Genomic DNA, 12406 nt, shown 5'->3' with positions numbered 1-12406 from the left:
GAGCGTGACCGGGAAATTGCTGGTTGGGAGGCAGGTTTCTGGAATACAGGAGCGAGACGAGGAAATCTTCTCTCCCGGGTAGTCTCCTTAACTCGTTCCAAGAAACGGATGTCAATCCGGGTAGCTACTGACACCAGGTCGTCAAGGGTGGAAGGGATGTCACGACCAGCTAGCTCATCCTTGATCCGTCCGGAAAGACCCCTCCAGAAGGTGGACACCAGGGCCTCATTGTTCCAGGCAAGCTCAGATGCGAGGGTATGGAACTGTATGGCATATTGGCCCATGGTGAAACTCCCTTGGCGGAGACGGAGAAGAGAGGAGGCAGTAGAAGTCTTTCGTCTGGGCTCATCGAAGACCTTCCGGAAGGCAGTGAGGAAAGCCGGAAGATTGGACACCAGGGGATCCCCTCTCTCCCATAGAGGGTTTAGCCATGCCAATGCTTCCCCGGTGAGGTGAGACATGATGAGCGCCATCTTGGCCCGGTCGGAGGGAAACTGATGCGCCCGGAGTTCAAAGTGCAGCATGTGTAGCACCCTGAGGATTCGGCTGCTACAGGGGTATTGCACCTCAACCCAGAGGTGTGATATTCCACTCCCGGGTAAGGAAGGAGTGTGGAACTGAGCTCAGATAGACTGCATGCACTACATACATCCCATTCCAGAGGAGCAGGCCGACGGTACTCCCACTTAGAAATGTGCAGGTACGACCGAGTCTGTTCCTGGCTGGAGTGGGAGGGGGGTGGTACATCCCATGTAGTGTAGGGGCAGATAGGGGGAGCAGTCTGGGTAGTGATAGGAGCTCATTGGGTGCTGGTCACCTGAGCTCACACATAGAGGGATATATAAGGAGGGCACCAACTTAGATCAGGGTCAGACGCTGAGAACAAGTCAGTTGGAGAGAGAAAAGGAAACAGCAGCCCTGGAGAGAGAGAGAGAGGAGAAAGAAAGAGAAAGACCCAGAGGGGGAAGACTGAAGGGACCCAAGAACCCAAATTAGAGCACCGGGTGAGGAGTCAGCAAGAGGGTACCGGAACCCAAGCTGGTGGGGGCAAAAACAATCCCCAGCCAGAGACCGGAGATCGTGGGCAGCGTTTACCACGGTCACCCACCACATTCACCCTGAAGGCAAACCACATGAAGGGTCAGGGAACCCAGGGCCAAGGGTGTCCCACAAGAAGGCCCGAGGGAGCTGGACCTAGGTGAATCCCTGGTGGGGACGGCTGAAGAAAGGACAGAGGGAGAGCTCAGGGCCACGCTCCGGACTTGTTTGGGGGTTGGCTGGATCCAGGACCTGGTGGACGCAGCACGGCTCGGGTGGTCACTAACAGCTGGAGTGACCGAAACATCAGCAGTAAGTAAACTCCCTTAACTGCACAACCCGAGTCTGTCTTCATTGCCGGCTGCACCGCACCACCACAACCCCCATCCTCTGCGCCTGTCCCCTCTGAGGCTATACCCCTCCCGTTGGGGGTTATCCCACCAAGCTGCACATCCACCATCAGCCTCAGCGGACCCTGCTGCAGCGGCGGCCACAGTGACCGCATCACAACGGGTGGCGTAGTCGACATAAAAGAACTTTAATAACATCTGTAGGACTGCCACATAACACTTAGCTTGACGCCCTGGGCACGGGACCGGGTCACAGCCGCTCGGAGACTACAACCCCCCATCCGATCCGGTGCCGGGTATTCCCCTCAAAAAGGAATATGTCCCAGGGGGCGCGTCAACTTTGGCGTAGTCGGCAGGATTACGTGCCCGCAACACCCGGGTACTGCGTGCCTGAAGAAAAGTGCAAGTTTACCTCAGAAAGAAGACTCCTGCCGGTTCCGGAGGGTCCACGCCATCGGACTCCATCACCAGTCGTTTCCCGCCGATTGTCCGCCATTTCCAGCTTGTTCCCGCCATCTGCAGAGTTTCCCGCCACTGGGCGACGCTTCCCGCCAAAACCGCCGATTTCCCGCCTTGGAAGAGCAGCGGACGCCATTATGGGCGTGCCAAAGGAGGGCAAGAGGCCACCTCCCATCGTGGGCCAGGACAGAAAATGGCGCCAAAAGTGGAAACCGCCCCCACCAACAGAGACTGTGATGCTGGAGGTGTCTGTCAGCGTGAAAGAACTCCCCCTGGAGCTGACAGTCACCGAGTTGCCCCGGGACCGCCCTCGAGGTGGGAGGAGACGAAAGAGAAGAGAAAAGATGGGTGTCGCTTGGGGCAGTCTGGAGCGAGCGCACCCGGAGGCAAGAGGTCTAACAAGGAGTAGCGGAGGAGCTCACCCGGAGATGGAGAGAAAGCAGAACAGCACCGGCCCGCTGGCCAGAAGTCTGCTAGAGACCGAGGAAGGAGGGCAGAGCAGCACCGGCCCGCTGGCCAGGAGCCTGCCGGAAGCCGAGCAGAGCAGCACCGACCCGATGGTCAGGAGCCTGCTAGAGTCCACAACCCCGCTAGGTCTAGCGGAGATCCTAGCGCAGCTCCCCCGAGACCGGGAGTGTGCACAAACAGCCCTGGAGGGCCTCGCACGGAGGATGGCCCGGGTACAGCGGGAGATACTGGCGGAGTGGAGCCGGGAGATGGCTCAGCACGCAGAGACCAGTCAGCGGAGCACGCTACCCTGGAAGAGGAAGCAGACCGCCTCTGAGGATGGCGCAGGAGGACCCAAGGCCGGAGACGGCGCCGAGGAGGGAGCCGAACGCATGGAGGCAGGTAAAGGGGACGCCTATACCCCAAGCCGTGACACCGCTCACCTGCCCCAGCTCCCCGTCGCAGAGCCCGAAAGTCCCCCTGCTGTGCCCGTAGCCGCCAGGTCACCGCCATGGACTAGGCCCCGACCGGAAGCCGCCGCAGCGACCCCTGTGACGTCACGCGCCCCGACCCGGAGCGTGACAAAGCAGGAAGTACCACCAGCCTGGTCGCAAGGCCTAGTACCTCCGGGCGCCGCAACACCAACAGCGCCCCCTACCTCTGCGGAGCCTCCGGCCTGGTCGCAAGGCCAGGTAGCCCAGGGCGCCGCCGTCCTAACGGTGCCCTTCACCTTCCAGGTGCCCCAGGCCTGGCCGCAAGGCCTGGGCAACCCGGGCGCCACCACCACCGCGCCCGCGCCCGCAATACCTAGGGTGCCACACCTGGGGGAGGACCTCTTCGGCCAGCTCACATGGCCGGACGGGCGGCCCTTCATCTGGCCCGAAGGGTACCCTGAGCTGGAGCGGCAGCAAAGACTAGGGCCCTTGTGTGAGCCCCTAATCCCGGCTCCGAAGCCCGTGGCTCGGGTCTCGCCTCCTCTAGCAGAAGCCCAATTCGTGTGGGACCCCACGGGAGAAGATTTGATGGGGTTCACCGGAGAAACTCGGGCAGCCGCAGCTGAACGTACAGAGTGTTGCCGTCAACAGCTGGCAGAGTTTAAGAGAGAACGGGAGGAGAGGCGGGTCAGAGAACAACAGGCCCAAATCCAGAGCGCGGAGCAGAGGAGCCGGACTAGGAGGAACCCCCGTGCAGCGCATTGTCCCCGCACCATCGGGACAGTGATAAAGTTCAACCCGCAGCATGGGTGGGGCTTTATTCGGGACCGTAACAACCGCGGTGACGTTTTTGTGACTCGCAGAGACGTCGAGTCCCACCTGCCGGAAGGTCACAAAGGCCGTGACCTCTACGTCGGAGACGAGGTCACTTTCACCCGGCACAAGTGTGCCAAAGGACCTTACGCCCTCCACGTACACCGCCTGACGGAGGAGGAGTTGCGGTGCGAGGAGGAGGAGCAAGAGGACCCGGACGGGTCTGAAGTAACAACCAGCTATAAGCAAAGAGCAGGAGGAAGACGCCGTTGAGTGCGGCAGAGCAGGTGTTGTAAATAGTTACCCAATCAGGGTATAAAGGAACTGGAACTGTTGTTGCTGCTAAAATAGTCCCCGTTGGGACCAGTGAACTGTTTTACCCGTTAACCCCTTCATCCTACAGGCTGAGGACTGTGAGCAGCCATTCCCTTTCCTCTAACTGGCCGAGGACTGAGAGCGGCCAACTTCCAACTTCCCTGTATATAGTTGCGCGTCCTAAAGCGCCCCCTACCGGTTTTATAAGAAAACCAGATTTTTCTAAGAGACTGTCGCACTTTTCCCGGACACACGTTGCACAGTGTCCGGAGGAGGAACCAGAGACAAGAGAAGTCTACGAGAAAGTTTTATCTGATAAGATATGTTATATATATAATGTCTTATATGTTTTATATGTTTATATAAAAATTTTGTATGTTTTGGTGTTTTTGTCTTACAGCCCGAGGACGTGCTGTGATTTACCAGGGGGGAATGTAGCACCCTGAGGATTCGGCTGCTACAGGGGTATTGCACCTCAACCCAGAGGTGTGATATTCCACTCCCGGGTAAGGAAGGAGTGTGGAACTGAGCTCAGATAGACTGCATGCACTACATACATCCCATTCCAGAGGAGCAGGCCGACGGTACTCCCACTTAGAAATGTGCAGGTACGACCGAGTCTGTTCCTGGCTGGAGTGGGAGGGGGGTGGTACATCCCATGTAGTGTAGGGGCAGATAGGGGGAGCAGTCTGGGTAGTGATAGGAGCTCATTGGGTGCTGGTCACCTGAGCTCACACATAGAGGGATATATAAGGAGGGCACCAACTTAGATCAGGGTCAGACGCTGAGAACAAGTCAGTTGGAGAGAGAAAAGGAAACAGCAGCCCTGGAGAGAGAGAGAGGAGAAAGAAAGAGAAAGACCCAGAGGGGGAAGACTGAAGGGACCCAAGAACCCAAATTAGAGCACCGGGTGAGGAGTCAGCAAGAGGGTACCGGAACCCAAGCTGGTGGGGGCAAAAACAATCCCCAGCCAGAGACCGGAGATCGTGGGCAGCGTTTACCACGGTCACCCACCACATTCACCCTGAAGGCAAACCACATGAAGGGTCAGGGAACCCAGGGCCAAGGGTGTCCCACAAGAAGGCCCGAGGGAGCTGGACCTAGGTGAATCCCTGGTGGGGACGGCTGAAGAAAGGACAGAGGGAGAGCTCAGGGCCACGCTCCGGACTTGTTTGGGGGTTGGCTGGATCCAGGACCTGGTGGACGCAGCACGGCTCGGGTGGTCACTAACAGCTGGAGTGACCGAAACATCAGCAGTAAGTAAACTCCCTTAACTGCACAACCCGAGTCTGTCTTCATTGCCGGCTGCACCGCACCACCACAACCCCCATCCTCTGCGCCTGTCCCCTCTGAGGCTATACCCCTCCCGTTGGGGGTTATCCCACCAAGCTGCACATCCACCATCAGCCTCAGCGGACCCTGCTGCAGCGGCGGCCACAGTGACCGCATCACAACGGGTGGCGTAGTCGACATAAAAGAACTTTAATAACATCTGTAGGACTGCCACATAACACTTAGCTTGACGCCCTGGGCACGGGACCGGGTCACAGCCGCTCGGAGACTACAACCCCCCATCCGATCCGGTGCCGGGTATTCCCCTCAAAAAGGAATATGTCCCAGGGGGCGCGTCACATGCACTGGTTTAGAAAACCCCGACATAAGACGGGGTCACCACCAAAACGTGGAGGCGCAGAGAGCCGAGGACCAGGGCCGGATGCCATGACACTAGTAGGCTGAGGATGCCGCTCGGCTTGAGATGGACACAGGTGGGATGGACAGCGTGTCCAGGCGGGAGTTGACAGACCGCAGGTAGGTCAGGATAGTTTCCTGTTGGGATCTCTGACGAGAAACCTCCTGGTACAGGTCAGAAAGCGAAGGAGCCTGGGAGCCACCGGGCTCCATGGCCCGTGCAAACTGTTACGGATCTGGGTGGTGGAACCTCTGTGCTGCCGTGCAAGGAGGGACCAGAGGGGTGTGACTAAGTATCTACTCGGCCTGACCAAGGTTGCACGGCGGCTCAGTCGACTCTGTGAACCAGAGGAACCAGGTGCCACTCTGGGACCGACCTTGTATGAGAGCAGGTAACTCCCACGGGTCAGAAGGCAGGAACTGACCGGTACAGTGGAAGAACACGGCAGGCAGGCTGATGGGTGGTCCGGGCAGACAGGCAGACTGACTCGGCTGGTAGCCAGACAGGTGCTCCGGGTAGGCAAGCTGGCGGGCACAACAGGTAACAGGCAGGTGCTTCCAGGCAAGCGGGCACGGCAGGTAAAGGCCCGTGCTTCCAGGTAAGCAGGCAAGCGGGCACGGCAGGTAACAGGCAGGTGCTTCCAGGTAAGCGGGCGGGCACGGCAGGTGACAGGCAGGTGCTTCCAGGTAAGCAGACTGGCGGACACGGAAGGTAACAGGCAGGTGCAGGCAGGTAAGCAGGCAGGCAGAGCCCATAGACAGACTGGCGGACTGGACTGTAGGCAGACTGTCGGGCTGGAAAGTAGTCAGACTGGCAGACTGGACTGAAGAACAGACTGGCGGACAGGACTGACTTGCAGAGGACCTGAGGGCTGAAGCAAAGTAAGTATAACAGAGCAACAACCTAGCACGGGCACCTCCATATTGGAGGAGGTGCCTTTTATAGAGAAAGTCCTCCGGCCATTGGTCGGGGACTTTTTAGGACGGCGCGCGCGGCCCTTTAAGAAGGAGGGAGCGCGCGCCCTAAGCACAGTGCCAGGGAAGCTGCGTGCACCAGCAGCAGCAGGAAGGCCGGAAGATGCCAGAGTAGGACCGCGGTGGTAGGGGGGACTGCGTCTCTGCCTGGCAGGGGGCAGAGACGCCGATGCTACAATGAGTCACATAGCCAGGCTTCAAACTCAACTTTCGGGATCAAAGATATCTTCCATTTCAGCAGTGGGCTAGATTCACACTACTATTTGAATTCTGTTTTTCCTGTTCCCGTAACATGAAGAAAACTAATCTAGGACATGGCGTGCAGAGTGGTCAGTATGATGAGTGACAGTTCAGCGGTCCAATCAGGGTCTTGGACTTGCCGAGGCTTCTTCCATGTGTCTGCTATTTGAATCAATACCTGGCTATTTAGTTGTCTCTCTGCCTCCAATTAGTTCCAGTTGTAGCTTTGCTCAAATGGTGTACACTTGCTCTGTTCTCTGTGTTCTTGTATTTGATCTTTGCTGCCCGACCTTGGACCTTGCCTTTGACTATCCATTTGCCTTACCCTTTGTCTTGATCCGCTACCTTCCCTGAATTCTTACCTCAGACTGTTACCTGACTACGCCTTTGCCTTATCGCTTTGTGTATGATGAGCCCTCTTGGTATCTGACCCCAAACCTCTTTACTACCCAGCCTCACGGCTTGTCTGTGAGTAGTGACTAGCATCACATCATTTTAACAGAAAAAAAAAAATGCTGTTCTTCTTCTGCCAATGAAAATGACATGATTTCTGACAGAGCTTCCTTCAATGCAAGTTTGAAAATAGTAAAAAGTAATGAAAAAGTCGTATGATCCCAAAAATGGTACCATTGAAAACCATTGAAAACATCAAATATAAAAAAAAGTCCCAGGTCAGATCCTTTGATGAAAAAAAAAATTAATTGGTGCTGTGAATATGACGATAAAAAAAACATTTTTTAAGTCATTTTTATTATGCCACAGTAGTAAAAAAAATAAAAACATACATTTGGTGTCTCTGTAATCATACCACCCCACAGATTAAAGTTAACATGTCATTTATACTGTACAGTAAACATGAAAATGAAACTCAAGAAACAAAACCCAAACAGTTGCTTAATTGCATTTTTTGAGGGTGTTTTTGCACCCTCTCCCCCAAAATTAAATAAATAAAAGTTAATTAACTATACTTCAGAATGGTGCCATTGAAAACATACTACAGTCACAGTTAATAGTGGGATACCACAGGGGTCAGTATTGGGTCCTCTTCTTTTTAACATATTTATTAATGACCTTCTAGGGGGCATGCAGAGTAAAATTTCAATATTTGCAGATGATACTAAACTCTGCAGGGTAATCAACACAGAGAAGGATAATTTAATGTTACCCAGGAATATATATAAGCTGGAGGCTTGGGCTGAGAAATGATAATTGAAGTTTAATGTAGATAAATGTAAGGTTATGCACTTGGGTAGAGGAAATAAAATATATAATCAGGTACTACATTTTTAGAATGCTGGGTAAAACTTTCACTGAAAAAGACTTGCGTGTATGCGTGGACAGCAAACTCAACTTTAATAATCAGTGTCAGCCAAAGCAAATAAAATAATAGGATGCATTAAAAGAGGCATAGATGCTCATGATGAGAACATAGTTTTGCCTCTATACAATTCACTAGTGCGGCCACACTTAGAATACTGTGTACAGTTCTGGTCTCCGGTGTATAAGAAAGACATAGCTGAACTCAGGGCCGGCGTCAGCACCCGGCGCACCCGGGCAAGTGCCGGGGCCCTGAGCAGGCAGGGGTGCCCACTGGCGGTCGCGCACCCCGCTGGGCTATGGGCGGAGGAGAGCGGTGTCAGCGCCCGCCCTTCTCTGCCGCTTGCTCAGGGCCCCGGCAGCCGGATACATACCTCTCCCCATGCCTCCGCAGATCCGCTGTCTTCCTGCTCTGCACTCTCTGTGACGTCTCAGGTCAGAGGGCACGGTGACGTCTTTCCACTGCGCGCTCCCCTGAGCCGTCACAGGGAGCGCAGAGCGGGACGACGCCGGCAACGCTGGAGTCCGGACCTGAGCAGCGGGCAGCAGGTGAGGAGGAGGGAGGTGAGTATTTGATTTTTTTTTCTTTTTTTTAATGTATGGAGGCATGGGGCATAATATGGGGGGAGGGGTGACATCCTGCATGGGGCATAATATGGGGGGGGTGACATCTTGCATGGGGCATTATAAAGAGAGGGGGGGTGACATCCTGCATGGGGCATTATAAAGAGAGGGGGGGTGACATCCTGCATGGGGCATTATAAAGAGAGGGGGTGTGACATCCTGCATAGGGCATTATAAAGAGAGGGGGGGTGACATCCTGCATGGGGCATTATAGAGAGAGGGGGTGACATCCTGCATGGGGCATTATAGAGAGAGGGGGTGACAGCCTGCATGGGGCATAATAATAGAGGGGGTGACATCCTGCATGGGGCATTATAAAGAGAGGGGTTGACATCCTGCATGGGGCATTATAAAGAGAGGGGGTGACATCCTGCATGGGGCATTATAAAGAGGGGGGGTGACATCCTGCATGGGGCATTATAAAGAGAGGGGGGTGACATCCTGCATGGGGCATTATAAAGAGAGGGGGTGACATCCTGCATGGGGCATTATAAAGAGGAGGGGTGACAGCCTGCATGGGGCATTATAAGGTGGGGAACAGCCTGCGTGGGGCATTATAAGGGGGGGGGACAGCCTGCATAGTGCATTATGTGGGGGGAACAGCCTGCATGGAGCATTATAAGGGGGGGGGGACAGCCTGTATGGGGCATTATGTGGGGGGTAACAGCCTGCATGGAGCATTATAAGGGGGGGGACAGCCTGTATGGGGCATTATGTGGGGGGTAACAGCCTGCATGCAGCAGTACATGGGGGCCAGTATCCTGTATGGAGCGTTATAAGGGGACCAGTATCCTGTATGGAGCGTTATATGGGGCCAGTGTACTGTATGGAGCTTTATAAGGGGACCAGTATCCTGTATGGAGCGTTATATGGGGGCCAGTATCCTGTATGCAGCTTTATAAGGGGACCAGTATCCTGTATGGAGCGTTATATGGGGGCCAGTATTCTGTATGGAGCCTTATATGGGGGCCAGTATTCCGTATGGAGCCTTATATGGAGGCCAGTATTCTGTATGGAGCCTTATATGGGGGCCAAGTATTCCGTATGGAGCCTTATATGGGGGCCAGTATTCCATATGGGCCTTATATGGGGGCCAGTATTCCGTATGGGGCCTTATACGGGGGCCAGTATTCCGTATGGGGCCTTATATGGGGGCCAGTATTCCGTATGGGGCCTTATATGGGGGCCAGTATTCCGTATGGGGCCTTATATGGGGGCCAGTATTCCGTATGGGGCCTTATATGGGGGCCAGTATTCCGTATGGGGCCTTATATGGGGGCCAGTATTCTGTGTGGAGCGATTCGCTGGTTTCTGAGCTATTGTGGAATTTACAATAGATATCGCTCATGTAATGTAAGAAGTGAAATCTTCGGCATTGTACTATATATATATATTTCTCTGCGGTAATTGTGCATCATGAATCGTGGTATGTATTAAAGGGGCCCACTGAGACTCTTTCGCCCGGGGCCCAGAAAAACCTGGAGCAGGCCCTGGCTGAACTAGAGCGGGTGCAGAGAAGAGCGACCAAGGTTATTAGAGGACTGGGGGGTCTGCAATACCAAGACAGGTTATTACACTTGGTTTTATTCAATTTGGAAACATGAAGGTTTAGAGGCGCTATTATTACAATGTACAATTATATGAGGGGACAGTACAGACATCTTTCTAATGATCTTTTTAAACCTAGAACTGTGGAGGAGACAAGGGGGCATCTTCCACGTCTAGAGGAAAGAAGGTTTAATCATAATCACAGATGCGGATTCTTTACTGTAAGAGCAGTGAGACTATGGAACTCACATCCACATAATGCTGTAATGTTTGATTCACTATTAAAATTCAAGAAATGAATGATGTACTAGATTTTGTGTTGGGATGTTGATCCAGGGAACTAGTCTGATTGCCATATGTGGAGTTGGTAAAGAATTTTTCCCCTAATATGGAGCTATTATTGTCTGCCCCATGAGGTTTTTGCTTTCCTTTGAATCAACACGTTAGGCTATAGGTTGAACTCAGTGGACTTAAGTCTACCTTCAACTTTAAAAACTCTGAAATTATACAGCCACATCAACACAAAAAAGCCATGATTCTAAGAATGCAAGAAAGAAAAATGTACCTGTAACAGAGGGAAAATAAATTCCCACTAATAGTGTGAAATATGTTGTCATGTCGCTAAAGACATATGGCTGGTCTAGATTGACTGGTTCTCCAGAGGGTACAGATTGCATGCCACTTTTCTCCACCATAACGCCTTTGGTTAAATAATTTGACCACACGTTTTCTAAAGAGTTAAATAGAAAAAGTACAGGATGATTACCCTCCAGAATGTACTTTCAGATATGAATCATGAAGCTAATTTTAATTTACACACAATATTTTATTGTTTCTATCATTGTATAAAATGGTTTCTCCTTTTACTAACAAGAGCTTTTTATCTGCCTCTGTAACAATTCACCTTGGATAAGAGTGCTAGCTGCTCCAGGAATGCCCTGAATCTCTGTGACATTATTCTGAGAGAAGTACAGGTCACACGTCGCATTCAAGAACGGAGAGGAACAGAAAAGAGCCCACAGCTTGGTGGTGACTGTCTCATTCCCAATGTCTATAAACTTAGCACAGATATCAAAACCTTTTCGGGAAAGAGTGCGGTTGCCAAGGATGCAGATACTGAAAAGAAGTGAAGAAAGAGGACAGCAGAAATTGTGCACATTAATAAAGAAATACAGAATTACAGCCAAAAAGAAAAAATTAAAAATATTTTCCTGAATACTTTTTTAGAACTAGGAATGTTCAAAAATAAAGAGATAAGCATTACTTTGCTTGCTCCAGGATCACACTCCTGTATTCCCGGTTGGAACCAGAAGTGATGATGTCTCATCCATCATTCTTGTTACCGCTCTGGCCAATCACTGCTCTTAGCGGTAACATTTTCATGGGGCCAGTGATTGACTGTAGTGGTCATGTGAATGATGGTTTAGAATATCATACAAGTAAGCAACACTTTATTCAAAGGGTAAGTAATCTATTGTTCTTTTTTATTTTCATATAACAACACACATCACCCACTATAGGCAATACTAGGGGGTATACTGGAGTCTAGTCACAAATAAGATTAAACATTTTAATTTTTATTGAATCATATTAAAAACGATTATTACACACACTTAAGAAGTTAAGCAGGAAAATTTCAGCTGAACTGAATTGTACATATGGGTCTCAAACCGAAGGCTCATTTTTGTGGAGGATAGGGTTAAGGCATATACATATGTCAATGAAAGACAACCCAGCTTAATAATAAACGACCCGAAGACATAAAGTGCAAATGCCATCTAAAGTGTCAGTGCCAGCAGCATGGGCTTGTTTCCCGAATAATAACTAACTTCCAGTGAAATACAGGAAGAAGCGTGGCGAAACGGCGTCGTCGGGGTGCAGCACCAGGAGCAGTGGGCTACTCTCTCTCTCTGTTGGCTGTAAGTAGTCATCATCTCAACATCTGCTGGGGATATAGTGATTAGGCTTTGGGCACATATATCTGTTGCAGTTCATCATGAAGATTAGACTGGAATATCCAGACCTCCAGTAACTACTGTGGGCACTGACATGATTTAAGGCATTTGCACTTTATGCTTATTATATAGAGGCAGCACATTATTGTCACTTGACATTTTTTCCTGAGATAGTTATTATTCGGGAAACAAGCCCATGCTG

The 12406-nt window shown here is 51.8% G+C and overlaps 1 protein-coding gene across 1 annotated transcript in view; it reads right to left on the bottom strand.

Moving 5' to 3' along the window:
- Positions 1-12406, bottom strand: part of SLC12A5 (solute carrier family 12 member 5) — a 111407-nt gene that overhangs the window by 40800 nt on the left and 58201 nt on the right. Inside the window, exons 8-9 of the mRNA XM_073683911.1 lie at positions 11154-11365; positions 10815-10979 (exon numbers count right to left, since the gene is read on the bottom strand). Of these exons, the coding sequence (XP_073540012.1) occupies positions 10815-10979; positions 11154-11365 (377 nt within the window). The remainder of the gene's footprint in view (positions 1-10814; positions 10980-11153; positions 11366-12406) is intronic.

This window comes from Phyllobates terribilis, unplaced genomic scaffold (genome assembly GCF_046119375.1).
Source record: "Phyllobates terribilis strain yellow unplaced genomic scaffold, ASM4611937v1 Scaffold_5__5_contigs__length_657084704, whole genome shotgun sequence".
NCBI classification, from domain to species: Eukaryota; Metazoa; Chordata; class Amphibia; order Anura; family Dendrobatidae; genus Phyllobates; species Phyllobates terribilis.
Note: the sequence above shows the minus strand (reverse complement) of the source record. Positions and strands in the feature narration are given on the sequence as shown.